Here is a 27,517-nt window from a genome sequence, read left to right as displayed (position 1 = left end):
TGTTGCTCCAGGACAGTCACACAGACGGTGTTGGTGTGATTCAGATGTCATGAAAACAGGTTCACACCGGATCTGAGTCTGGATTCTTATTTACTGTTGCAGTTCAACATTAGGGCGCTTATGGATGCGTGCGCGTGAGTGCGTGCGTTAGGGGCGTGGATGTGGAGGGGTGTGTGTTGCGTCCTGTCACGTGACCCGCCTGTTTCCCCCCCCCCCCCCTCCGGTCTCCTCAGTCCGGATCTCTTTGTTGTGGTCGCAGCTGCCGCTCTCTGTGCGCGCCGCCTCTCCGCTCGTCGCGCTGCCGGAGCGCCGAGATCATCGGTCGTTCCCGGGGGGGGTGGGGGGGTCGGGACGTGTGTGTGCACCGATCACCGCATCAGACTGATCTGCCTCAGACAGACGGAGCTTCGGTGCGGAGGACGGACGGATGGCGAGGAGGCTGCCGCTGCCTCCGCTGCCTGCTCCCCGGACGAACCGGGCCGCCCCCGAGGCTTCCTGAACCAGCTTCACCCGCCACTTCTGCAGAACCGGATTATCCGCTGGACCCCCACCCCGCTGATCTGTCGCAGCCGGCGTCTGCAGGTTGGATCATTACCTTCATCAGCACCACCAGCACCACCAGCACCATCAGCACCATGCTGGCAGGGCCCGGGAGGTGTCCCGGCGGGGCTGTCCGGTGCCTGCTGTCCGCCTGTCTGCTGTCTCTGCTGCTCTACCTGCCGGAGGCTCGGGCGTCTTATTACCCCCAGAGCGGGGAGTGCAAAGGCAAAGGGAAGGACTGCACAGGTAAGACCTGCTGGGGGGGTCACCTGCTGGGGGGGTCACCTGCTGGGGGGGTCACCTGCTGACAAACCCCAGCTGGATCATGTTGGTGCTGCTGTGTTCAGAGTCCGGTTAATGGTCCCTGTCTGTGGTCTTACTGGTACCTGTCAGGTTCTGGACTGGATCCTGTCTGGTTCTGGACTGGATCCTGTCTGGTTCTGACTGGTCCCTGTCTGGTTCTGGACTGGATCCTGTCTGGTTCTGACTGGTCCCTGTCTGCTTCTGACTGGATCCTGTCTGGTTCTGGACTGGATCCTGTCTGGTTCTGGACTGGATCCTGTCTGGTTCTGACTGGTCCCTGTCTGCTTCTGACTGGATCCTGTCTGGTTCTGGACTGGATCCTGTCAGGTTCTGGACTGGATCCTGTCTGGTTCTGACTGGTCCCTGTCTGGTTCTGGACTGGATCCTGTCTGGTTCTGACTGGTCCCTGTCTGGTTCTGACTGGTACCTGTCTGGTTCTGGACTGGATCCTGTCTGGTTCTGACTGGTCCCTGTCTGGTTCTGGACTGGATCCTGTCTGGTTCTGACTGGTCCCTGTCTGCTTCTGACTGGTACCTGTCTGGTTCTGGACTGGATCCTGTCTGGTTCTGTGTGGTCCTTGTCTGTGGTCTGACTGGATCCTGTCTGGTTCTGGACTGGATCCTGTCTGGTTCTGGAGTGGTCCCTGTCTGGTTCTGACTGGTCCTTGTCTGTGGTGTGACTGGTCCCTGTCTGGTTCTGACTGGATCCTGTCTGGTTTTGGACTGGTCCCTGTCTGGTTCTGGACTGGATTCTGTCTGATTCTGACTGGTCCCTGTCTGGTTCTGACTGGATTCTGTCTGATTCTGACTGGTCCCTGTCTGGTTCTGACTGGATCCTGTCTGGTTTTGGACTGGTCCCTGTCTGGTTCTGGAGTGGTCCCTGTCTGGTTCTGACTGGTCCTTGTCTGTGGTGTGACTGGTCCCTGTCTGGTTCTGACTGGATCCTGTCTGGTTTTGGACTGGTCCCTGTCTGGTTCTGGACTGGATTCTGTCTGATTCTGACTGGTCCCTGTCTGGTTCTGACTGGATCCTGTCTGGTTTTGGACTGGTCCCTGTCTGGTTCTGGACTGGTACCTGTCTGGTTCTGGACTGGTCCCTGTCTGGTTCTGGACCGGCTGTGTTGATCCTGGAGTTCTGGGGGGCTTAACTGGTTCAGCGTCAGTCTTGGCAGCAAACATTTCAAAGATGGAACTTTGAGTTTCTATAAAGTGAGAATCTGAAACCTGATGTCGGTTTGCAGTTGACCCAAATCCAGCTCATTTGATTTGAAGTTGGACTCGTCTGGCAGCGGTTCTGATAGCTCAGATGTACGGCGTCCTTCCAGAGGAGCTGAACAACGTCCCTGTCCACCTGCGAGCTCCTTGTTGCAGACCACCATAGTTCTGGTGTGGTTGTGTAGTTCAGGGTGTATGATTTAAACCGCACAAACAGGTGGAGGTCAGATTTACCTGAAGGAACGAGAAACACACACAATGTGCACACAACACGGAAAACACAAACAGGACACGTTAAATTGGAAGCACAAAGATTCATGTCATGTGAAGATGATAAATATTGGATGGGTCAAAGTGAGGCAGAGGAAAGAGGAGGTTAGTATTGATCCGATTAGGAGTCGCTCGCCATCCAAAGACGGACGAGGAGACGAAATGATTGTCAGCCAGCCGGGTCTCTCTCAAATCCAGCTTCCAACAAAGAGACCCGGAGCGTCTGATCGCATCGGTGCTGCTCGGTCAGAGCTGGACCGCCGTACCGAGGCTCCCTGGGACCGGTCAGCAGCGTGGCCAGCCAGCATGGAAAAGCATTGTGGGAAATGTTTCTTTGGTGGAGTAGAAGAAAAAGAAAAGAAAAGCAGCACAAGAATCCAGACTGGGAGTCAAACTGGAATTTCTCCAAATGATGACGAAGAATGAAGAGCTTGAACTTCACAAACTGAGACAACAAATGATCGGTCACACAGCGGAGGACGGATCAGACGTGCTGACATCGAATGAGCAGGAAGTTTTGTTTGGAAAAGCAGGATCAGTCTGAAGATGAGTTTAACGTAACGGGCATCACGCTTCATGACTTATTCATCTGTTAGGAATGAAGACGTAACCACACAGAACAAATCTTTCTTCATAAAAAGCAGTTTTAGTGGTGTTTCTGTGGTAACAGACGGAGATCTGCAGTCCTGTTGGTTTCCTGCTGCATTAATATACCATTTTCATGAATTCATTACAGTGTTAGTCGTCTTTCTCTTCAGAGCTTCTCATGAAATATTGAAGAGAAAAAAGCTGCAGTCATGTAAATGACTGTTAGCTGTCACTCCGGAGTAACCTGCCTCCGCCATGTTTTATTAATGAGCCACTGGATTGACTTTTCTTGTGCTATTTTCAGTGTTTGCATTCCCTCCCTTCACACACACACACAGCTCAGGCTCTGAATGAGACACTCTGATTGGCTGTGACATCACCCACTGGAGCCAATAGGAGCGTCGGATGTGGAGATGTGACTCCACGCAGATGGTTTCTAAGAACTCAGGAAGGAGCTGGCTGCCCTCGCCCCCACCACCTGTGAGGCGTTTAAACGCTCGTCTCCTGGGAGAGTGGGCACACGGCGCCATTCATCAGCCGCCTAACCTCCCACGGCGACGTGTGGCGGAGGGAAACTCCATGTCCACGACAGATACATTTGCGGCAGGCGTGATTAAAATCCCAACAGGAGCTCTGACATTAAGGGAGGCACAGATGAATATTGATGTTCTGTCGGTCATGTTTACAAGTTACACTCAGGCCATTTAGCAGGAGTTCTCATCCAGAGCAGCTGATGAGGACAACAGAAATCCTCCAGCGGCGCCGGGGGGGCGCTCAGGCTCTGGAGAAGAAGCCTTAAGGCCTGAGGGAGGAAATATAAAACACTCAGACCATTTTGGTTCTTAAAAGGACAAATATATCTTCTTAAGGACATCAACCCCTCAAAATAAAACATTGGAGGAGTTAAATTATGGACCCTTCATGTGAAATGTGGACTTTTAATATAAAACGTGGACCTTTAACACTCAGCTTCATCTCTGAAGTCTGGCAGCTCCATTTGTGCTCGTCCATAACACGGACGAGGATAATTAAAAACTTGAGATGCAACATGTATTTTTAGACATAGTGCTCGCAGACCTCTGTGTGAGCAGTTGTCAGGGAAACAGTTTCTCCTGTAGGAGGTCGTCTCCATGAAAGTCCATCATTGTCTATTATTCAGAGCGGCCGGGACACTGTCTCTGCAGATTCTGAGCAGGAAACACAAATGAAATGTCACTGAAGCTGATTGTGTTGGAGAGGAGACGCATACTGGGCATTAAAAACTATCAGCACGGACGGATGAACGCCTCCGAACTGAGTCAGGTAGAGATCACGTCCACCTTCGAACCAAAACCCAAAAAGCCACATCAAGGCTGGGATGAGCCTGACCCACCAGTCCAGATCAGGTGGCCTGTGTTGATGTGCTGTTTAACAGACCTTTTATTTCTCATAATGGAGCAGGAACGGGTGATAAACGACGACACATTCCTTCTGATTTTGTCTGCTTATTAAAAAAATAGATTTTTTTCAAAGTGCGTCAGAAACATTAATCATGTTTTTGGCTGAGAAATGACACCACCCCGCGGTTTTCACTTTTTAGTGTTTCCATGCAGATGTGGCTGATTGATGACTCTTCCCTGGCTTTAATAAACAGGACGCCGGGCGGCGGTGCTGTGATTATTAACCTCTGAACCTTTTTTCTGTTTTCACAACTCAGAAAAAGTACATTTCAGACTTTTTTTTATCAGGACAAGATGTTCAGATATTGTGTGTGGAGTTTCTGACTAAATTTCCCAAGATTGGTGGGGAAATGAAAACAGATGATAAAATATAAATACTCCAAGGTAAGAATATTTTCTTGGTGTGAGTCTGGACAGAAGCTCTTTTCCTTTTCCCTCTTTCCTGATCCGCAGGAGAGCTGACAAGTCAACATATGAGTCTGAATTCACCTCATTTCCTTTTTATTCTCCTTCTGAAAGCCTCAAATCTGATTATGATACAAATTCTGTCCATGACCTGCAGTTTAGTTTAGTTTCACTTAAATTCAAGAAAGAAAATTATTTTTGTTTAAACCTCCTTCAGAAGTGTTGGGATCCTTTTACAGCCACATTAAGATTTATTTCTCTGTTCTTTCATGACTTTGTATTTTTCCTTCTAAACTTGTGATTTCTAAAAATGTCATCAGGTCTGAACATATTCAGAATGAGATCAACCTCGGCTGATTCTGTCTGATCAGTTCAGACTCTGTTCTCTGGAATCAGAAAAGAATCAGAATCAGAAAGAACTCACTACAAACACTCTGGATGTTTCCTTCTTTTCCAGAGAAAAGTTCCCCTCATGTGTTTGGGTTGTTTCTGTCTTTATCTGATCAGGAGTTCAGCTCTTCATTCTGTCAACACAATAAACTCTCACCAACTTGGTTTTGAGTATTTTGACAACCAGTTGATGAACATGGTTCAGACATTCTTGTTCCCCCGAGGATGAACCGGGAACAGTTTCTCATTTAGCACCATCACCAGGTTGCATATTTCAGTATATGACCAAACGCAGAACTCATAATATCTCATTTAATTTGACTCTAATTAGCAAACTATGACATGCTAATATGCTAACATTTAGATGTAAACAGGTGGTGAGCTCGTTAGCATTTAGCTCTAGCTGCAGCGTGGCCACACGGTTTTTTCTGGCTTTGTGGATGACTTGGCATCAAATCTTTGGAAGTAAAGGTAAAGGAAGAAGAAGAAAAGGGATTTTCATGTATTTCTAACACGTATCGCTCCTTGCAGCAGAGACAGATGGATTTGGCAGCGGTTGATATTTGTTCCTGGACTTTAATTGGTCCTCAAGGATAAAAAACACAACACGCCCTTTTAGCCTGAGAAGCACAGTCGCAGCCTCCTGAAAGCAAAATGCCAGGACCAAGTGTGGATGACAGATGATACTTTTGAAGGGCAGATGGGATCAGCCCACGAAGGGTTTTTCATTGATGTTGCTTCACTTTCTGTGAGTGTCACTTCTCTGCAGCTGAGAGAGAATTATCCTCCTATCAGTTATGTCGGCTGAGGTTAGGGCAAACCAATTATCAGCAGCGCTACAGGGTGACAGACGGTTTTAATTGTCTTTCATGAGGTAATAAAAGCTGTTTGTCAACTGGCTGCATGTGGACTTTCTAAACCTGCCGTGGTTCTTGAAGCTTAATTAAGCCTGGAGGATAAACAGTGTCATAACGTAAGGTGCTCTCGGGGTGACGCCACAGCTGTCAGTCAGGACTGTCTGTCCGAATCCAACGGGCCGGACACACTTGTTGTCATCTTCTTTGTTTGTTCAAGTGTGAATGTGAGTGAACACGACACAGAATATTTAGGTCAATATTTTATAAGAACCAAAGACACTCTCAGTCAGTCTCGTGCCAGGTAAACCTCCAAAGAAACCAAACTGCTGAAAGGTTGGAGGACATGGTTGGCTGGTTTTAAGACTCAGCTTCTGAATGCAGACTGTGACGGGGACCTTTGATACTTCACTGTATCAGTATAACACCTAGACCTGACCCTAACCTGATCAGAGACCAAACTGAGGTCTACCTTTAGACCACCTTCAGCCTCTGCTTGTGTTTGATTAGCAGAACTAATGCACAGTCAGCAGATCCTTTTGTAATCTGCAGCTCTTCAGATGTTAAAGCGCCGCCTTCCTATTGTCTTGGAGTTTCCCTCCATCGCCCTGCAGCCGGCACAAAACATTGATGTTTGCATTTCAAACAGGGCTAATCTCAATGCACGGCAGACCTGGATCACCTCCGCCCCGAAGGGGTGAACCCTGCAGCTGAGGACGTTCTGAGCGGCCGGAGAGCGATTGATCCTCTTTGATCTCGTTCTGGTCTCTGGAGATTATTTTCACAGTGATTCAGCTCAGGGAACACGATCTTCCCTTCCTGTTGGAGAGTTTTTTCTCTGACTTCCTCCAGTGAGAGCTCAGGCTTCAAAGGTCAGGCAGGTCTGACCTTTTAACCACTGTTAACTGGACGTCATTCCTTCAATGAGACACTTTGGTCATGTTAGAGCTACTTCAGGTGCCTTCACCAGCAACGTCATGTACTGACAGTGGAGGCGTCCCCTGATGGGAGTAGAGAGATGCAGTCCCTGAGTCCAGACCAGGTCAGCTCTCAAAAAACCAAGATGGCTGACAAAAATTATGAACTAGCGGTAGCTCACAAACTGGCGGATGATTAACACATCAAGCGGAGCATCATCAGAGGTGAAGATTTCCAATATGGCTGCTGAAGAGGAGGGCAGCCGCGTCACCTGACAGCGCCCACACGATTTGACTCGTCCTCTGTGTGCTCAGACGGGTTGGCCCGCCGAGGCAGCCCACACAGCATCACCCTGACCACGTCTCCGCCCCCCCTGCTAACACGCTGTAATTTCCCCAGATGGGCGTCCAACTGAAGGAACAATTAAGACTTCCTCCTCCCCCCTCACAGAGAAAATGAAACCCATTCCTGTGACATTGGCCTAATGTGGGGGCTGTCAGTTATCTGAGGTGATCGCGCCGGCGTCGATTGCTCTGTAGATTAGCCGTGAATGGCGGCTTTATGAAGGCTGGGAAATTGCGGATGCCCTCATTTGTCAAATGTAGAGCGCCTTTCGCCGCCTCCCTGGGAAACACAAACCGGACTAATGACACAGGACTCGACAAAATGCTAAATACAAATGTGGTGACTGAGGTCTGGTTTGCATGTCAGGGGTTGAACTGGAGTGTTTCTTCAAGCTGCAGGAAGACAGAGTCACTTTATATCTGCAGAGAAGTGGCAGCGCAGTCATTTGTCTTGGCGGCACTGTGGTACAGTGGTCTGACGCAAACACAACACACACACAACACAACTGAAGAACAAAGGCTAAAACGTGACTGATGCACATTTCCATCAGAAGTCTCAGTCATTGTCTGCTGAAACCAGATCGTATCTAGATGTCCTTTAAAGCAGCGTGCAAGCTCCACAAATTTCAAAATAAAGTCAACAAATCCTGCAATTTCCAACATTAAGTACAAATAACTTCCCACATTAATTAAGAAGCTGCGAGGCCATGGGGGCGTGGCTAACATCACAAAGCTGCAGAAGTCCTGACGGCTGGTTTCAGGCTCAGTCTGAGCGTTAACCCTAACCCTCTGAGGACTGATGCAGAACCTGGACCTGATTTATAGTCCAAGTCCACCTCATGGGATTTAAAATCTGTCTGCTCCTGGTTAACTGAGCGCTGGACAATGATGGCGTGTCAGACGTTTGGTTCCATCGGAGGCGGTGTTCTGTGATCCGCAGCTCTTACCCTCAGACCTCCAGCTCCCCGGAGGACGTTCTCACCTCTCAGAAAGCAGCTGTGTCGGTTTTATTCACATCAGGTGTTCCTCCTGTGTGGGATTCTCCCTGTTTTCCTTCGCCTGCAGATATTTATTCTGAGCGCAGCTCCTGCATATGCAGCTGGTGTCAGGGGAAATGGCTGACCCCCCCCTCACCACCGTTCGCCAGTTATCAGTCATAAATCAACAATATTCATAAAGGTAATGGGGCATACGGGAGTCCAGGTGTGGCCCATTTCTTACACAACACTCCCGCTCCGTTTATTTATAAGGACATATTTTGTCTCTTAATTCAATCTCCGTCTCAGATGTTGGCAAATATATGATCAGTCACACTAAAGGTAGATCTTAAAGGTCCATGTGGTCTGAATGCAGATTTATTTTGATTAGATGTAACACAGCGATGGATTTTATCATTATTGGGGTCATGGGTTTAAACACTATCTGTAATTAAACATTTACCCATAGATTTCAATACAATCTCACTACCTTTTACAACCCCTTGTGTCGCCCCCTCATGGCCACAACACAGAAAGCAGATCGGATCCCTGACTGAGCCAAAAGAGTGTGAGCAGCTGCAGCTGTTGTCACATCTGTCATCAGATGAAATCATCAATCACATCCGAATTCAGATTTCTGAAGCTTCAAACGTAAACTGATTCTCTGCTCCTGCTGAGACCAGCAATGTTAGCAGAACTGGATCTGAGAGGCAGATCAGCTGCGCCGCCTCCCGTTCACGTGGGGTGACTCTGAGCGTTATTAAAAATCTGTTTTCAAACGGAGATATCGACTGTATGAGAAAACTGATCTCATCTCCACCGATAACACAAAATGAAAAGACGACTTATCTCCCCGAAGGCAACGGACACGTCTGTGTTCGTGATCTGATGGCTGGAATTTCACTTCAGTGCAGACAAATTTAGGGACTAATTATCAGGTTATGTTGGATATTGATCGTACTGAGGTTTTTAATAACATTAAATCACCTTTGAATTAGTTTTAAAGTGCTTTGGTGTTTAATGAAGGTTCACATTAAAGACAAACTTTAATGTTTTGGTTGCTTTTACTGAAACATTAGGATCCCTCGATTAATAAATGAAATGTTCTGTACTCACAGCTGCATTTAGAAGAAACTTTACATTCATGATTAAAACATATATCATCACATATAATCTGTTAATCCCTGAAACCCCTCACCAAAAAAATAAATAAAAATAAAGAAGACAATGATTGTTAAGTCAGGCTGAGATTCAGCTTCAGTTTTGGTTTGGTTCAAAATAAATTCATTCATGTTAATTTATCCAAAATATCTGAATCATTTAACAGCTCCATCCTTCCACAAAACAACCAAAATACTAATTATCAGAATTCCTCATTCAGCCTTCGAACTTCACTGCAGCTTGTACGTTTTACTTAAAGTGTAAAGGTGTTTAGTATTAATGTGCTTAAAACCCTTAAAATATGCATTAAAAACATTAATATAGCTCAATAACAAATAATCCATGAAATCCCAGTTAAAACCCGTGAAAAGCAGCTTCGTGTTGAACTCGTGTTAAAAATACGGTTTAACATTAATGAGTTATAATCAGCTAATTGATTCTTTTAGCTTTAAAAAAGCCGCCGGAGGTGCAAACACAAACGTTTTCATGAGTTTTGTGAAACGATGAAATCCAAAGAATCCTACATACATTAACATTTTAACTAAATGAATTCTCCCATCACAGGCCTCAAAGAGCTTTCTTCATTCATCTGAGTTGAGACTTGGGATGGTTTTAATGTTGGTTATTTCTTTATTCCAGTTTTCCAACATTAAAATCCCCTAAAGCACCAGAGATTTACCACAGAAAGCCCTTTATATGTTATAATCTCTTAATGAAGCCGACATCATTATCATTTTCACATCCTCCTCTCCACATCGAAGGGTTTTACTCTCAGAAAAGGTGAAATTTGAAAAAATGGCGTTCCGTCACTCTTGTGATGAGCTGGAGGATAAAGAGCAGCGTCTCCCTGATGCTGATGAATTCTGCATGACAATAAAACCCACAGAGGCCGATTCATACATTTATTTATTCTGCTCGGATTGATTGAACCAATATTTTTAGGCCAGCGGTGCTTCATAATTCAGCAGCGCCGTGTTTTAATTCTGCGGCCGTCGTCCATCATCCTCGTGGCGGTTTGTTGGCCTCCTTTCATCCACCTCAGCCTTCTGGAGCTCTTGGTGCCGCAGCAGAGCTTCGGGTCAGCTTCCTCGTCCATCGATCCCGGACAGACAGTAAGCCTCGGGCTCCAGCCGGGGTCAGAGTCTGAGGACAACCACACGCAGCTCTGGATCTCTTTGTGTTCCGATTAAAATGCATCAAGTGCAAATCACCTGCTGGTCTGGTGCTGGAGCTCGGGGCCCACGGCCCGGGGCCCGGTGTCCTCCGCTGTGCCCAGAATTGGAATGGGACCCGATTAGTCTCGCCTGGCCGAGTCTTCGGGAGAATCTATTCAGTGCTGCAACAGGACAGGATGTGGGGGAGGAGTGGGGGGGCCTCACCCATAAATCTGTCAGTGCCTTGGCTCAGACTTTGGAGTTGTGATGATGAAGAGTGAAGGCTGCGTTTCTGAATGAGCGTTTGTTTTTGGAAGCTCCTGGAAATTTTATTGTTAGACCTTCGAAGCTGTTGATGGATTCCATTTGATTTACTGCACCAAGAAAATCCACCCAAACCCCCCAAACCCTGCTGAGTCCAGTTCAGCAGGGTCAAGACCGTAACCCTGGACCTGGACTGGGCTTTCCCTCCATCCTTTCTACTGACCTCCTCCTCAGTAAACCTTTTCCTGATGAGTTTCTGGTCTGATGGTCATTTTGGGATGGAGGGGTTGGGGGGCGGAGCTACTGTGTGACTGACAGACTGGACCAGAAGGCTTGAAACCAGACAGTCTGACAGAAACGAGAAAGACGTAGCTACGTGGGAGTTTTTGGGCATTGAGCTTCTTGTGTTCAGACCTGATCTGTCTGTTATTTGCCTGAAATAAATCTGTTAAGTTTTTGGGGTGAAGTGCTACTTTTACTCTGAAAAGCTCTTCAGTCTGCACGCAGAGCCAAAGCCAGACTGAGAGGGTCTTTTGTTGTCCTCCGGCCGTTTCTCACAGTCTGTTTACGGCCTCTCTGCATGATGAGACTGTTTATGAGCCTCGTGGACGCCGCTGTCAGGCAGCCACGAGGCCCTCAACCAACCAGAGATCTGCCTCCGCTCCGAGGAGCCCGGGACATAAAAGCCAAACAAAGAGGCTCATTCAGCCTCACGGCAGGAACAATACATTTAGAAGCCTTAATTATAAAGCTGATGCGTTTCGTTGAAAACAGCCGTCATGAAGTCAAAGACACCTGACAGCTGAGCGGAGCGTAACCTTTTTTAACCACCTGTCAGAGTCTGCTTCGCCTCCCCCTCTGTTAACCCCTGTGATCACATAAATCTCACCGCCGGATCTCTTATTGATTTTGAAGCAGCGTCACGTGTTGTTCAGTTTTCTCTTTTAGTTTCAGACCGACGTGAGACATCGCTCCGTCTCCTCTGGAAGACGAAAACTTCGACGAGTTCACCGCCGCCGTCACGGAGGCTACGGCCATCTTTATATACAGCATGTAGCTGTAGTGATCATTGGTCGTTCCTCTGTCCAGCTGAAGTCTGATGTGGTTGATGATGTCATCAGACGGCCACAGATTTTGCTGGATGGTTCTGGATTTTTCAACAGAAACAAAAGTGATGATTGATCCGCTGGTTCCTGTTGATGTCTGCCCAACTTCACCGAAATGCAAGATAAACATTTTCACGCCTCTTCACATTCCATTTAATTGCGTTTGTTTGGTTGTTTCTGTCTGTTTCCGCTCCGGATGTTTTCTCTTCTTCTGCCTCCCGTTGGATCCACATCAGTCCTCCTGTCTGGCGCCACGTTACATCTCTGCTCTGCTCCTAACGAGGCCAGATCGGACTCCGATCTGGGTTTGACTAAAATCAGTCTGTTCACTGCAGCTCCGGAAGAAAATGTGTCTGCAGATCAGATGGTTACATATTTCCACACTGATGTCTTTTTTTGAATGAAGTTCTTTGTGACTGAAGATAAAACCCTCATTGATTTGAGAACCAAATAGCTCCACAACAAAAGGCGAGCTGCATAAGGACTCCTCCTCATCAGACGAACGCCACAATACGACACACGCTAACACGGTGTAAGCTGCACCCGCCGCAGTGTTAATTCATCAGCCGTCGTCGCACAGAGACAGATTACACTGTAGGAAGTTACGGGGCTCTAATTATGGAAATTACACGGCAGATTGTGGATGTGGAGGGAGGCTCACAGACGACGGTGAGGCACGATGCCAGTTTCACGGCCTCCGAGCTGCAGAGCGTTGAGCGTGGAAACATCAGAGGTGAAAAGATGAATCAGCAGAGAGCAGCACGAATCACCAAACAGGAAGTGAACATGTCCTGTGTGTGTTTTAATATAAATAACACACTACAGCATCAAATATGGATCCATCCGCCACTCAACATAGTCCCCAACTGCAAACCGCTGTTTTAGCACTGAGGTGATTTAATAAGAACCAAAGAGCTTGGAGCTAAAGCTAAAATAGATCTTAGCTTAGCATAACGACTTGAAGCGACAGGAAAAACTCTACAATCATACCCAGGTATACGGCCCACATCTGGACCGGTTCACCCACTGTCAGTCAGCACCAATGACCCAGCAGACGTTATTAAAACATTTAGCAGATCAGGTAGAATCCACATCCTGCTCAGTGGGATGGCGGGTCTGTATGGGACCTTTAATACTGACCCCATTATTGACTTTGATTGAGAATTATTAATATATTTGAGTAAACGATGACTAACCGAGGACATGTTGGTTTTAATGGTAAATAAATATTTCAGCTTTTATAAATCAGCCCAGCACAGACAGAACTGGTCAAGTGGTTCTTTTATTCAGCCCAGTTTTATTTAAGGCATTTTCCCAAACTCATTTAATACTTTTAAAGCTTTATCTACGAAACGGTGCACTTATAAAAAGTGCAGGGAAATGATGAGAGATGTCCTTAAAGCAGCAAAATGCTGTTGATGTTCTTCACTGATTCACTGCTTGCAAAATTGTTGTTGTGAATGCTAATGGAAAAGCTATTTGCAGACGTGAAGCACTTTAAACCATAAATCTGACTGTATTTTATTTGCAGCTGGCGTTCTGCTTTGCCTGACTTAAGCTGCCATTATACAGGTGCATATTATGAGCAGTAAAAGCTGTGGGAGGCCGAGTACTTTTCTGTCATTTCAATTTCACCTGAGGGGGCGCTGAGCATCAGGGAGGAGGGGGGGCAGGTTTTCTTTCTGCTTATGAAACAGCCCCTTCAGGTGTAGCTGCTTTTCATTGTTTTTACTTTGTGCCGAGCTGCAAAGTCTTGTCGGTGAAAATATCACGAGAAAGAAAAACGAACTTGCTTGATCTGATTATTAATTTGGAAGAAGATCAACCGCTGCCCGCTCTCCATTAACCTGCTAAATATCCAGATTCATTGAAGGTCAGTTTGGTATAACGGTTGACATTATTTCTGTTCTTGAAATAAAACATGCATTCATTTGGCCGTGAATATTAAAACGTTTCACCGAAGGCAAGCTGAAATGTCTCAGTTTGAGCTGCTCACCTGAACAATCTGCTCTGCTGGCGAATAATTAACATCAGCACATGATGAGATTGTTAACTTCTGGGAAATGAGGAGTGCACATGCAGTATTCGCTTATCAATTTGTCATTCATATAGGTTTTTGTTTTGTTTTTGCTTCAACAGAAAGCCGCAGTAAACCCACCAAGGTGTGTGAATCAAATCTGTACTGTCTCCTGCAGATATAGCAGCTTAATTGTCTTGTTAGGAACAAACCAAACTGCCGGCAGGTCTCGTGTTGGAAAGACTTCCCTGGAGGTCAATTACTTCCTGTTCTGCCTCGGCGTCAGACTGCAGAATGAACCTGGAAGGAGTCTCAGCGTCCCTCTGATTTGCTCGACATGAATAAAACATCAAAGCTGTTATCTGCCCACCGCGCTCTCGTCTTCCCAGGTGAAGATTAGTCTGCGGCAACAGTTGATGAAGCCAAACGAGCCGAGAATCTGCCTCAGGGTGACTCCATCTGCCTTCGAGGAACAAACACACGACTGGACAAATGAGTCGCCATTACCGAGGAGGAGGAAGGCAGCTGCTCAGTGGTCCGTCTTCACTGTGACATTACGTCTCTCACCGACTCTGTAGATCCTCGTGTCCAAACAATGATTAAAGTCCCGTCTTTGCTGGCCTGTCTTCATCCTCGTCCTCTCCTTCATGGATCCAGAGCTGCCAGGCTGTAACAGCATCCTTCCTGCAGCTCTGAGAGACGGACGGTCACAAACCATGGCTTTCAGAGCCGTGTCTGTCTGATGTAAACACACCGACAGGAGCCGGCCTTCAAAGTTAAAACCAAAGTCACAACTGAGGATAAGAAATCCGAAATATTCATGCCGAAGGACATCAGCGTCCCCTTGTTGCCCATAGCAACAAGGTTGAAGCTAGGGGAGGGGGAGGGCGGTTTATGTTTTGTAATGTTTTATTCAGACAGGGACCTGGACTCTCTGGGATCCAGTCCAACCTGATCTCCATCAGAGGATGTTTTTGTTGCTTTAAGAGCCTCAGTGGGCCAATCGGGGATGTCTGTGTTTGATTTGATCTGTGGCAGCAGTTACATGAGGCCTCTCTGCTCTGTGGTCTGATGATGAGCTCATCCCCGTCTCCCTCTGTTCGTCTGCAGATCTGTCAGAGAAGAAGAGCGACCTGAGAGTCTGCGACGACTCCACTTGTCGGTTTGGTGGCGTCTGCAGGGACGATGGCGCTCAGCTCAAATGTGTCTGCCAGTTCCAGGTGAGTGCACGACGTCTCACCTGAGACGCTCTGCTGTGAGCTCCGTTTCCTCCTGGAGATGAGGGTTTGAAAAAGTTCCTCAGACTCAGCTGAGTCTGCAGATTTATCCTCCACACTGCTAAGATAAGCCTGAAACTGTAACTGCAGGTGTGTGTGTGATGTACAACCACACACACACACACACACACACACTCTTTGTTCTGTGTTTTGGTCTCAATGACAGACTTTAATCAAACTTGTCTCAGTATCAGCTCCTTCTCCTGACGGGCCCCCCTCCATCTGCTCCACCTGCCTGCAGTCGGGACATCACTGTCAGAATATCACCCCCCCACTCTGATTGAATCACGCCGCTCAGTTAAAGGACTAATCTGTCAAATTTCAACAGTATGTCCTCCACTGTGTCAGGTCTGACACATAAAATGGCTTCATGATTGAAACTGTGTGGAAGCCTGTGAGGACAATATTCAAATGATGATAACGTACTTGCAAAATGGCATTTTCTTTTGTGTGTAAGTGTGTAAGTTGTTATTTGTAACAAAATGAAAATGCAACGATTCATTTGGCATTTTCATTCTCACACACTTCTACGGACAGACAATGAAAATGAAAACAAAAATGGAAAAGTCTTCACCTCCTCCAAAGCAAAACCATATTCAAAAGTGATGTGGCCAAACATCGATACTGCTTTCATTCATTTGCACGTCACCTCATTTTTCATGGAAAAATGAAATGACAATTTGAAAATGAAAATGAAAACAATTTTTTCACACACATGCAACAACTGAAACAAAGAGAATAAAAAAAAAAAAAAAAAAAACTAAATGAAGAGCAATGCTGTAAAAACCAATAGAGCCTGTTAAAATGAAACATGTTTGGGGCCGTTAGCGGCTCCAGAAACCGGTCTGGTTTCCCTCAGTTGGAAAAAATAACCAGGAGGGTTCAGAACTTCACTGCCAGAGTTACCTGGATCCAGGGACCAGCACCAGAACCCTCTGTGGCAGGACCGCGATGTGTTTTTCACCAAACTTCCTTCATATCTAAGAGAAACATTCCCTCGTTTGGAGTTTGGATGCAAAGGAGACAAACTGAGCGTGAGCAGCTTTGAAGATAACAAGCGAGCGGGCATCCTGCTGCCCGCCGGCACCGCTCGCTCCAGAACTTGCTCTGAGCTCATGAATCAGTTTTTATATATACCACTGATGAATTTCCACGAAGCAGCAGCTGCAGACGTCACTGCAGCCGATGATGTTTGGGCGGCCTGCTGTCACAGAGGTCACTGAGGTCGCCTCTGCGGGGGATTCCTGCCGAATGATTGATGGCTGTGAGTTAATAGAATATGGATCCTGAGTGCTGATATGTGTCCTTGTTGGGTTAGTTTTTCTGGAGCTTCCTGCTGAATGACAAACAAACAAAGAAACTTTATTTGCTCCTGTTTCCTGTAAAACATAGAAGTGAAGAAGAAACCTGCGAGGCTGTTGGTTTTGTTTCGCTAGCTGTGAGCCGATCTCTGTGCTGCCTGTCAGTCAAAAAGCAGGGCTGAAGTCACTGACTGGCAGCAGGTTGACATTTTCGGTCCAGACTGAAACTTCAGAGTGAGATTTGTGATGAAATGAGGTTCAGATGTTCCTCAGACGTCTCCATGAGCTGGGTATCAGGGGAAATGTCATGTGGTGGATGAAAGAGGCTCAGAGGCTGAACTTTATTCATCATCACGCCTCAGTTTCAAACAAAGGTATTAATTTCATTTAAAAGCAGAGCACAGAGCGAAAACTAAGAAGAACCTGCAGAGATGCTGTAGAAAACCTCATCCATGTGAACGTTACCGATGGATGGTACCTTTATATTTTCCTCAGTCTTTCAGTAACTGTGTTGTTAGCTGTTCCAGTCAGACGCCGTGCTTCAGCTAACAGTCACATTCAAACTTAATTAACGTTTGATTGTGTTTGATTTCCAGTGCCATAAAAACTACATCCCCGTGTGCGGCTCCAACGGAGACACCTACCAGAACGAGTGCTACAGGCGGCAGGCGTCCTGCAAACAGCAGAGACTCATCTCCCGGGTGTCTGACGGTCCCTGCTCCGCCGGTGAGTCAGTGTCTGCAGATTTCAAGATTTGCTTTTAAATGATGGAAAAATAAATCCATTTGGAATTGCATAACTAGTTGAGAAACATTATTCATATAATTAAAAAAAATTGTTTTCAGTCAGTAAAGTGTACATATTATTTGTTTATACTTTGTGTGCGTGTGTGAGTTTTTTTCTTTTTTAGACATTTCCATATTTAGACTAAGCCAAACACTCGTTCACCCGAGGCATGATGGGAACTATAAAGCCACGGGCCTGAAGTTGCAGTAATGTTTTAACCTGATCAGCTTCAGTGAACTCATCCAGGATCCGACCAGCTGATCGTTCCTTAATGTCTGTAAATGCCTCACTAATGTTTTTAATTACGCTCCTCTGCGGCGTCTTGCTTCGCAGTCATTATGTTTTTAATTGAGCCCCCCCAAACTGCATCGTCACCGTCAGTCAGAATGATTTCACAGAACAAGCCAAGTTAATCAACCACAGATCAATTTCAATTAGCAGCCGTGGATGAAGACCATGAACCCCCCTGAAGCTGAGCAGTTCCCAAACAGCGGCCCAGGGACCCTCCAGAGTCCGCCTGAGTCTTCAGAGGGGACACGGTATTTTATTTTGAAGGGCTGATCTCCATCTTTTAGGACCTGAAACATCTCAGGCTTCGCTCTTTAGGGACAGCAGGTCAGTCAGCCAATCAGAAGAGGGGCAGCGACTGCTTCGTTGTGACATCACAAAGTTGTGAGTCACTTGTTGTAAACAGTGTGTGTGTTCAGGATGGTGGGCAGCCTCGGTGGACTCTCTGAACTCTCTGGACCAGCCAGGCTTCATTTCCCCGACCTGCTGCTCAGATACGTGTTTGAGAAACTTATGGTAACAAGCAGCAGTTGTGGCGGTGGTGGCGGTCATCTCCCTCTGCAGGGGCAGTGGCCTGATTTCCCATGAGCCACTGCCTGGCGCTCTGCTCTTATTACCCGTTAAACCGGGGCTCTGTCACTGCGATATGCCCTCAGCTTCCCTCGCAATTTCCCCTGCCTGAGATTTATGTTTCCTGTGATTGGAGCATTTGGCAGCTGCGAGCCGAGCCGAAGGCGTCGGTGCAGATGCCCGGCTGAGTTTATTTCCCGGAGCAGGAGAGGAGGAGGAAGCGCTCTGTGAGGTTTTAGGAGGTGGGAGGTCTGGGAGCCCCCCCCCGGGACCTGGTCACAGGTCAACAGCTCCGGAGCCGAGGGTCAGTCAGGCCAGAGTTATTAATCTTTAAAAGTTGTGTCGTTATGATCTGTGGACTGAAAACGACAGACGCCTCCAGCAGTTCACACTGTCGGTTCATCAGGATGTGACTTTATAAATCTTTTTCTCCGTCACCCGGGGCCTCCCAAACCAGAACTTTTAATAACCTTGAGAAGAACTTTGGATCCAGGTTCTCCTTCTGTGCCCACATATACATTTTAAAGGGCTACATGGAGCCAGCAATCTGTGTTTTACAGTATGTGCTCCATATTTTAAAGGTCCAGGCAGTCCGACGTGGACGGATCTGTAGAGTTTCTGCACTTCAAACCACCTGATAGGTATTTTTCAGTTCTACAGCTTTTAATTTGGTGTCCTGGCAGAGCGGGTCGGACGGATCACCAGACCGGTCCAAAAGGAAATATCTAAAAACCTCAGCACCCGCACTTATAAGCAGATTTTTCACTTTCCTGCAGGATGAATCTCTTGACTTTGTCCGTGATGCCGCCGTCTCAGTTAGACGGATGAAATGAGTTTTTGTGGCCTTCAGTTTTCGTTTGGACGAATTGTAATAACTTCTGTGATCCTCTGACTTGTGATCAGTTTTTGGAGTGTTTTGTGAAACAGATTTTCCTCATTTATTCCTTCTGTCATAAATCTACATGAACAGTTTTTCCAGAGGTCAGGACATTAAAGCTTGATTTGGAATTGGTGTGAAATGAACAAAATCTGCTTTCGTCCTTTTGACGACTGACCACACAGTCATCCCTGTTCTTGTTCTGAGACCTGAGCAGAAAACCACCTTTGTGTTTGCTGTGTGTGAAACATTTTGGATAGTTTTTTTTTGTTTTCTGGGTGTAAAGGGCTCACTTTTGTGGCATCAGGAAAAACGTGTGTACTGCAGCAGAAGAAGAGGCAGCGCGCTGCTGCACAGCTTCGGGCTGCTTCAGTAAACACACGGCCGGCCATGTTTGATTTCCTCAGCAGGTTTTATTGACTCTACTGCAGCAGCGTCTGATTCCCTCAGCTGCGACAGACACTTTTAATCCGACGGAGGATTTGTAGATCTGTGCAGCTGCTGTAGAGTTAACGTGACCCCTCAGTAATGGGCTAAGTGCTTCATTAGACAAAACTCTTTTTTCATTTTTTGGTTAAATATTCTCTGATGAAGATGTTTGGAGTCATCTTTTCCTTTTCATTACACTGCTAATGGAAGAAGAATCCAGCGTCTTCTAATGAAACTGTCTGAGCAATATTTATGTCAGGTGGAGTCTTTCAGCTTGTTTTCACCACATACATGAAATTCATGAATTCAATTTAGAACAGCCAAATCCTTCCCTCATCCTCCGTACTGTGAACCAATCAACAACAACACATCTCTAACTCATGTTGTAGGGCAGACTGCCACAAATCCTCTTCCTCCAGCCCCCCACCCCACAACAGGAGGTCAGTTGTTGCAGCATTTATTGAAATAAACAAGAAAACACAGGTCGTCTGTGACATTTTATATATTTACATGATTTTGCAACAGTGATCTGCGCTGCTGGTTCAAAGATATCTGATTAGTCAGAGCTTTAAGTAGATGGTGCAATCGAGTAAGTCCAAAAAGTGCTGCACCCGTCCCCATCTGGATCTGAATTCTGCAGACAGTTTAGTGTATAAATGATCTGTAGAACTGCTGCATCTTTCCTTCATTATAACATCGATGTTATAGGAATTACAAATTGTTGTGTCATTTGTTAAAGAACCATTCAAACATTCAATTGTCACAAATTCCTTCAGACCAGGAGGAGTTAGTTCAGTGAGAGGAGGCTCTTAACGCTCAGTCAATACCGTGCTGACAGAGTCATTAACAGCTGCGCTCTCTCTCAGACCTCTTCTCCTTCAATCTCCACCAAAAAAAAAAAAAAAACAGTCTCGTCATGACTTTGTAAAGAAGTGCTGCAGCAAAAGGTGAAATTAGATTGAACAAGCAGCCGGTGTCCATTTGTTAATGCAGCAGCAGCAGCAGCGTGCCAGGAACTCCCAACGCCATTTCTTAATTCAAAGTTTCGGCGCCAACATTTTACTGTCAGTCCATTTCCTGATGGAGCTGCAGGTCTGAACCAGCACGGCGCCAAAACCACGAAAACCAACGGATAGGCTTATGTGGTTATCCAGTCTGCTGATTTACTGATGATGACAGTTTTATTTTCATACTGATGCTCTCTTTGGCTGCTGGGCAGGAAAAAGAGTGCAGGATGAGTTTACCATAAAACTGTGGCCAGAGGAGAGTCGGACTCACTGCTGCTGCTGACTTATCAAATATTTAAAGGCCTGTGCAGTCAGAAGTTAGACCTCCATGTGGTCTAGTATTCAAACCCGCCATCAGGACTTCTTGGCCTTCGTGATGTCACAACAAAGCAGCCGTCTCAGCCACGCCCCCCCACCAGGGCTGCCATGCAACCTAGCAGATTGAGAACCCTAATGGTTTTCAGCCCTTCAAAATAAAGGTCTTGAACCTTTTAGAGTCAGAAGGAAAAAGACATGCAGGCTGGTGAAGGATCTTCAAACACAAACACACAGATATGACAACAACCTGACAAAAGTCAGGAGGACAGAGCACTGACAGTTGCTGTGTCTCTTGTGTCTTTACAGATCCTGGTTCCGGTTCAGGAGACGGAGACGGTGAGTGTGTTTCCTTCTGGTGCAGATTTAATTTCCTGCTTCATGTCTGCTCTGAGTCAAAGTCAAACACAAATCAATCACAACTGAATGTGCTGTGAAGCACCTGATCACCGCGGAGGTCAAACGTGGTCTCCGGCTGTGGGCGGAGTCTGTGAGTCACCGCAGCAGAGGAACAAAGAACCTCTCTGCTGCAGATCCTTGTTGAACGATCGGCAGCCTCCGAGCTCCAACTGAGCTCTCCATGTTCAATAAATCCACACAGCACGCCGATCTGTCAGCCAGCAGGAACACACGCACACACAACGAAGGTCCAATCACAGTTGACATGTATGCAGCAGTACCGTCTGAAAATTGTCTGTCTTGCTGTGGCATTGTTGACCTTTCACCTCCTCCTTTCGGCCGTACGGACTGCAGATCTTTTGTTTTCTTTATTTCTTATTATTTCGTGCTTGCTGTCAGATTTTTTTTACGTTTTCTTTACAGGAAAGGAACTTTAAGGTGGAACCAAAGTTTTAATGACTTGAGATGTGGATTTGTGCAGCCTGCAGGATGGTCATTACATTTCCTGTCATTTGCTGTGGATTAATTTCAATCCCCTTGATGGCACTGAGCGTTTCCTCTATTACATGACAAAATCACACTTTATGAATCATGGAAATGGCTCCCTTGATGACGGCAGAATAATTCCTGCGGCGCTTTGATATTTGATGTTCTGGTTGTTGCCACCTTGTCTGCTATGAATTCACTCTCTGCTGGAAAATGGACGCCGTCATGCGAGTGGCATTAAACCCATCCCCTGTAATGATAATAATAATAATAATATCATAAGCTTATAATGTGTGGCTCTGTTTCCATTTGGCCGATAAGCTCCAGGAGTCTGCTGGCACTCTCAGCTGTGTCTGATAGAAAAGTGCGTGAGCCGTGTCGTGCCGCTGATGGTGGAAATGAAATGGTGTCATCAGTGTTGGCGGTGCGGCGGCGCTCACCGGAGCGCACACTGATGTGAGCTTGGAGGTTGTTTTGGAGACAAAGTGTTGTCGCTGTTCTGGAAAGACGTGCAAAAATAATTGATTATGTTGCTCAAGGATGGAAAATATGAATACACAAAGTCCCACAGCTGCTGGAGCAGAACAGCCCAGAGTCCCCGGCTCAGATGGGGGAGCAGGGGGACGATACCTGAACCGGAGCCAACATGTGAGGCCTCACAGCTGAATGACGACTGCGATAAAGACTTCCTTTTTGTTTTCAGACAGTAAATAAATAAATAAACAGAATGCTGTTGTAAATGCTGAACTAAATGTTTATTGCTGACAATCAGCGTCGGCGACGGACGACTCTCCTGCGTCTGCGGACGGCGGAGGATCTCTTGACCCGTCGTCGTCTTCGGATGGGGCGAGAGGCCTGTCTGCGTCGGCGTGGCATTGTCACAATGAACTGGCCTGATGGGAGCAACACGGGGCCTATTTACAAACTCTGAGAGCGCACTGTGACATCACTGATGACATCATGTTATCACAAACAAAATTCTGACTCCTCAAAGCAGGATGGATGGCTTTGATGATGTCATCAATGACTCTTTCACCTCGGGGGAATCTCACTCTGTGTGATGTCATACTTCTTGGTGACATCATCAAGGGAATGGAATGTAGTTGTTTCCTTCCTGTGAGCGCTCCTCTCCTCTCCCCACAGACGATGAAGGTTCGGGGTCTGACGGCGGGAAGAAGTTCACCAAGTGCAGCACGTGTAAATATGGAGCCGAGTGTGACGAGGACTCGGAGGACGTGTGGTGAGTGTGTCAGCAGCTGGACTCAGCTCTTTCTCACGTTGTAGCCATATTTAACTCTGTGATTGAAAACAGACAACTGCATCATGTGACATCAGTGCTCATGTCAAGTCTCACCTTCGAGTGTCATTCATTTAAAATGCGGTCAGCTCAGGCCGCTGTAAAACTTTAACGGGATGATAATTACCTTCTCAGAACATGCAGTATGAAGCACGTCTGTGAAAAGGTCCTCTGAGGTGCTAACCAGAAGTTCTTTTTACCTGCAGACTGGAACATTAATGAGCTGTGTCTTCATTCAGAAATGTGATGAAACTGTGATGTGCTGGTGTGACTGACGTGTGACACTTGGCTCCTCCCCTCAGGTGTATCTGTAACATCGACTGCAGCGGCCACAACGAAAACCCGGTGTGCGCCACGGACGGGAACTCCTACAACAACCCCTGTCTGGTCCGAGAGGCGTCGTGCATGAAGCAGGAGCAGATCGACGTCAAGCACCTGGGCAGGTGCCCTGGTAAGACGTGTGACATCACAGAGAGGGGGCGGGGATTCGACTCTGGGTCCGTAGAGGGGGCGACTCAGGCTGTGTTGAAGTCTATGGGAAAATGTCCCTCCTCCTCCCTGATGGGTTTCTGGTCTCAGTCTAACCCTAACGTTCATTGAGAGGGAAAGGGGAGGGGTTAGGGGGCGGGGCTACTGTGTGACTGACAGATCTCACCCAGGCCGGTCTGTATTAGCTTCAGTTGTTTAACGTCCGCCTTTAATGAGGATTTGTGTTTATTATTAAACTTTACAAAGTCTGCACTGGACCTCAGAAGGTCTCTGAGGGATCTGGCTCAGAGAGCTTACTAACTGATCTTTTAAGAGATGTGAGATGGACCACCAGAGATTAGAGTTGCCACACCGAACACATGAAGGAGCAGTGTGACTCACTGATGTCTGCAGCTGAGTGGCCCGGAGGACCAGAGGAAGCACGACTCTGGACTCTGGATTTACTGACAGGAGGAAAAATACTAAATATCACCAGAGGTCTCCTCAAAGCTTTTGTTCCTGACCTACTTCCATCACGTTGGTGTGTTTGTGCTCTCGGTGCTTCAGCTCTCTCTCTCATCACGCTGTTCGCTGACATGCATGAGCAAACCGGGCGGACGTGGAGGATTTAGAACACCATGTGAGGCTTCATGGTCTGAAGCTCTGGCTCTGGATTTTTAATGAAGGGAGGATTTCGGTGGGGGGGTTGTCATCCCTCTCCTGCGGAGAGAGAAGATAAGAAGAGGAGAGCTGTGTGTTACAGTGACACACTCTGCTAACTGCTAAGGCTAGCTCCACGGTCGCTTCTCTGAAGCTTGGCAACGAAACGTCCTGGGCCCTCAAGGGACGTCGGGCCCTTCAGGCCATTTTTGTATCTTCACAGTTGTAGTGTTTTCGTTGGAGACTGCCGTTTGCAGCACAGCTCAGTGAAGTTGTTGTCCTGAATTTAAAGTGTTTATAACTGTAGACAGTTTGATTTGTGTGGATTTAGCTTCGGCCCCTCTCAGCGCCGACCTCTGCCCCCAGCTGGAGTTCAGAGGAGAGCAGACCTGGTGCAGCTAAATCTACCTGCTGATGCCTCTATCAGCGTTTTATTGAATTCAAATTGGAAAATCCCTCCATCCAGACGGCTGGTTTCAGAAAATGACCGCCTTAACCTCTGTGAATCATGAAAGAAACTGCCCCAGTAAATGAAAAGCACTTTGCAGACGCTCAGAGACTCCCGGTGATTCTGATGAAGGAAGGAAGGAGGACGTTTATGTGCCAATCATCAGTCTGTTTCTGCCTCAGCAACGTGCTTCAGATAATTATTCCTTCCTTCTTCTCTGGACTCTTCAGCTGATTCAAATCTGATTCAACTGCCGTCCATTTCTTTGCTTCCATCACCTTTCCTTTCCTCCTTTACTTCAGTATTTCCTCTCTCCTGCAGACTGAGGTCATTACTCCAAATGAACTTGCTGATGTAGTGAAATGCAGGATTGATGTTGTGAACGCTGCTGACTGTGACCGTGTCATCTCTGCCATAAATCAGCCTCATTATTGAAACCATGTCCGACAAATTAATGTGTCTAATCATCAACGTTCTCAATTAACCCACAAACCAAGCGAAGCCGAGCTCTGATTCCATAACACATTAACCTTCAGTCAGAAACCAGAGACGGGGCGGATGGAAGGTTCAGGTTTAGTTCGTGGACCTTTTAGTCCAGATAGAGAGAGGCCAAACCAGGAATAACTTCTGAATTGGTTTAAAGGTGGGACAGAAGATTCTGGACCCGGACTACATCCTGGACAGAGCTCTTTCACTCTACATGTCTGACCCAGAGAGTCGCGCCGTGGCTGAAGACGAGGGCCGGCTGTGGTCAGCTGTTGGATTCAAACCTCATTTGCAGTCACAGTTTGCCGTCTGATGTTTCCAGAGTCCGTGCCAACACCCGGAGCTCCTCCGTCTCTGTACATCCTCAGAGCGTCTTCACAGATCTGATTTATGTCGATGGACTCACCTTGAATCTCGATGTGGTGACTGACTGGCCGTGCTGCCTCCCTCTCTGGGTGCTGGCAGACGCTGACCCGGCAGGATTTATGGATTGTGTTGTCAGTGGTAACTGTAAGGTGTCTGGCTCGGGGAGAGGAGGCCGACTGGCACCCTGAGGTGAGGAGCACCTGCCCTCACCCCTGATCTGCTGGGCCCAACAGGCGTCGGGCCAAAGACCGAACGAACACGGATCAAACTGATTAAACTCGCTGTTTCCATGATGAAGGATTGACCAATTAAAAATATAAAGAAAAAGGCATAAGTTGGTGAAAGATGTTTTGAATATGAATACAATAAATGTTTAGATAAAGTAAATAGGAACCGGCAGTCAATTAACTGACTGGTTTTGTAAAACAGAATTATTTTTAAGGGCAAAATTTCTTTTTACATCCCTCACAATTTATGAAATGCTGAATTTGTGGGTTTTACGGGATAGTTTTTATTCGATGGAGATGATCCCGTAGGAGTAAATATCGGATCTGATGATGAGACATATCCAGTGGGTCGCCACGGTTACCGTAGTAACGGGTCACGTCTTGGCCGATTCAGGATAAAAGAAACGTCGCAGCTCTCCTGTTTCATATCCATGACCTCCTGACGTGGACTGATCTGATCCCAACAATGTCGCCTAGCAACAGAACCTGACATTGAGGTCACGGTGACCTGCTGACCTTCAGGATGACAGCGTTAATCTGTGTCAGCTGAACTTTAACCGGCCGTGCGTGCCCTTTAACTTTTGGCCACATTGGAGGGGGGGCAGTATTTACAGAAGAAAGATGGAGCATTAAAAATGGATGAGTGTCTCTAACTGACTGTCCGTCTGCTTCCTCCACAGCCGACAAAGAGAAGCTGGGGAAGAAGGACGACAGCAGCCCCTTCAAAATAAACGTCCTAGGTAAGGCTTTTATTCTGGTGGACTTCTCTGTCAGCCTGAGCAGCTTGAGTCAGGAAGTCTTCACAAAGTCAGAGGATCAATAAAGTGACTCCAGATGGTCCCGAAGGCAGAAATCACTCAGACTTTTACTGCGTCCGATGGTGAAACTTCCTGTGAGCCTCTTTGGATTTCTCAGCACGATGTCGTCATTTTAAATTGTTCTGCAGTATCGCATATTTCTGATGTTTTAAGAGGCTTGATTAAACATTTGAAGCTCACAGATCCGTGAACTTTGAGCCACCGAGTTTGATCCTCAGAGCTTCTTTATGTTCACGTGACGTTTGTATTTCTGTGAAGATTCCCTGAATGAGCAGAACGCTCCAGTTTTATTTATGATTATTAAGAGAGTGGTTCCTTCCTTTAGCCTCATTTAAATGTTATTCAGCTGAGGAGCTTCAATGGTGAGGACTGGAACCGTCTTCATAATGTCTCAAACTGAAGTCCCGATCTCTTCCTGTTTTCAGAAACCACAGGTCTGGACCACGGCGACGGTTTCTACGCCGGGATGCCGATCCCCTGCGCCGAAAGCTACGCCAGCTCCTGTGTCCACGGGAAATGTGAGATCAAGTACAACATGGCCACCTGCAGGTCTGTCACTGATCCTGTGTGTAATGGCTGCTGGCTTTTATTTTGAAGGGTTGATATCCAGAAAAACACATATTTATAGTTTTAATGATTTAAGTCCACCTTCGGACTCTGTGGATGTTGTGGTGCGTTTGCTGGCCTCTTGTGAATCTGATGCAGGTGTCCACTGTCCCTCTTCCTGTTTGTCCCAGATGTGACGCCGGCTATAAAGGTACGCACTGCGACGAGCCGCAGGACTTTAACATCCTCTACGTGGTTCCCAGTGGACAGAAGCTGCACTACGTCCTCATCGCCGCCATCATCGGTGCCGTGCAAATCGCCATCATTGTCGCTGTGGTGATGTGCATCACAAGGTAAAAGCTGTTCAGGGACACCAGCTGTTGTTGCCATAGTTACTGAATCTCCATCATAAATTAACCCACAGATCAAATCCATTAAAATTGCAGACTGCATTTTTTCCAGTTTGAGCTGCAGTGATTGAACAAGATGCATCATGGGAGTTGTAGTTGGCTTCTCACATTCA

At 46.8% G+C, this 27,517-nt stretch overlaps 1 protein-coding gene across 2 annotated transcripts in view; it reads left to right on the top strand.

Annotated features, from left to right (window-relative positions):
* The window catches only part of tmeff1a (transmembrane protein with EGF-like and two follistatin-like domains 1a), a 41,797-nt gene that overhangs the window by 11,605 nt on the left and 2,675 nt on the right, over window positions 1-27,517 (top strand). Inside the window, exons 1-9 of one of the 2 annotated variants that reach the window (XM_029525122.1) lie at window positions 371-786; window positions 15,054-15,163; window positions 17,118-17,247; window positions 21,103-21,132; window positions 22,822-22,918; window positions 23,278-23,426; window positions 26,311-26,370; window positions 26,874-26,997; window positions 27,186-27,347. In XM_029525122.1, coding sequence (XP_029380982.1) covers window positions 636-786; window positions 15,054-15,163; window positions 17,118-17,247; window positions 21,103-21,132; window positions 22,822-22,918; window positions 23,278-23,426; window positions 26,311-26,370; window positions 26,874-26,997; window positions 27,186-27,347 — 1,013 coding nt within the window. In that variant the 5' untranslated portion in view covers window positions 371-635. Of the gene's footprint in view, window positions 1-370; window positions 787-15,053; window positions 15,164-17,117; window positions 17,248-21,102; window positions 21,133-22,821; window positions 22,919-23,277; window positions 23,427-26,310; window positions 26,371-26,873; window positions 26,998-27,185; window positions 27,348-27,517 lie in introns of those variants that run through there. The other variant, XM_029525123.1, reaches the window with a different exon arrangement.

The sequence above is a fragment of the Echeneis naucrates genome, chromosome 17 (genome assembly GCF_900963305.1).
Source record: "Echeneis naucrates chromosome 17, fEcheNa1.1, whole genome shotgun sequence".
In the NCBI taxonomy this organism is placed as follows: domain Eukaryota; kingdom Metazoa; phylum Chordata; class Actinopteri; order Carangiformes; family Echeneidae; genus Echeneis; species Echeneis naucrates.
Note: the sequence above shows the minus strand (reverse complement) of the source record. Positions and strands in the feature narration are given on the sequence as shown.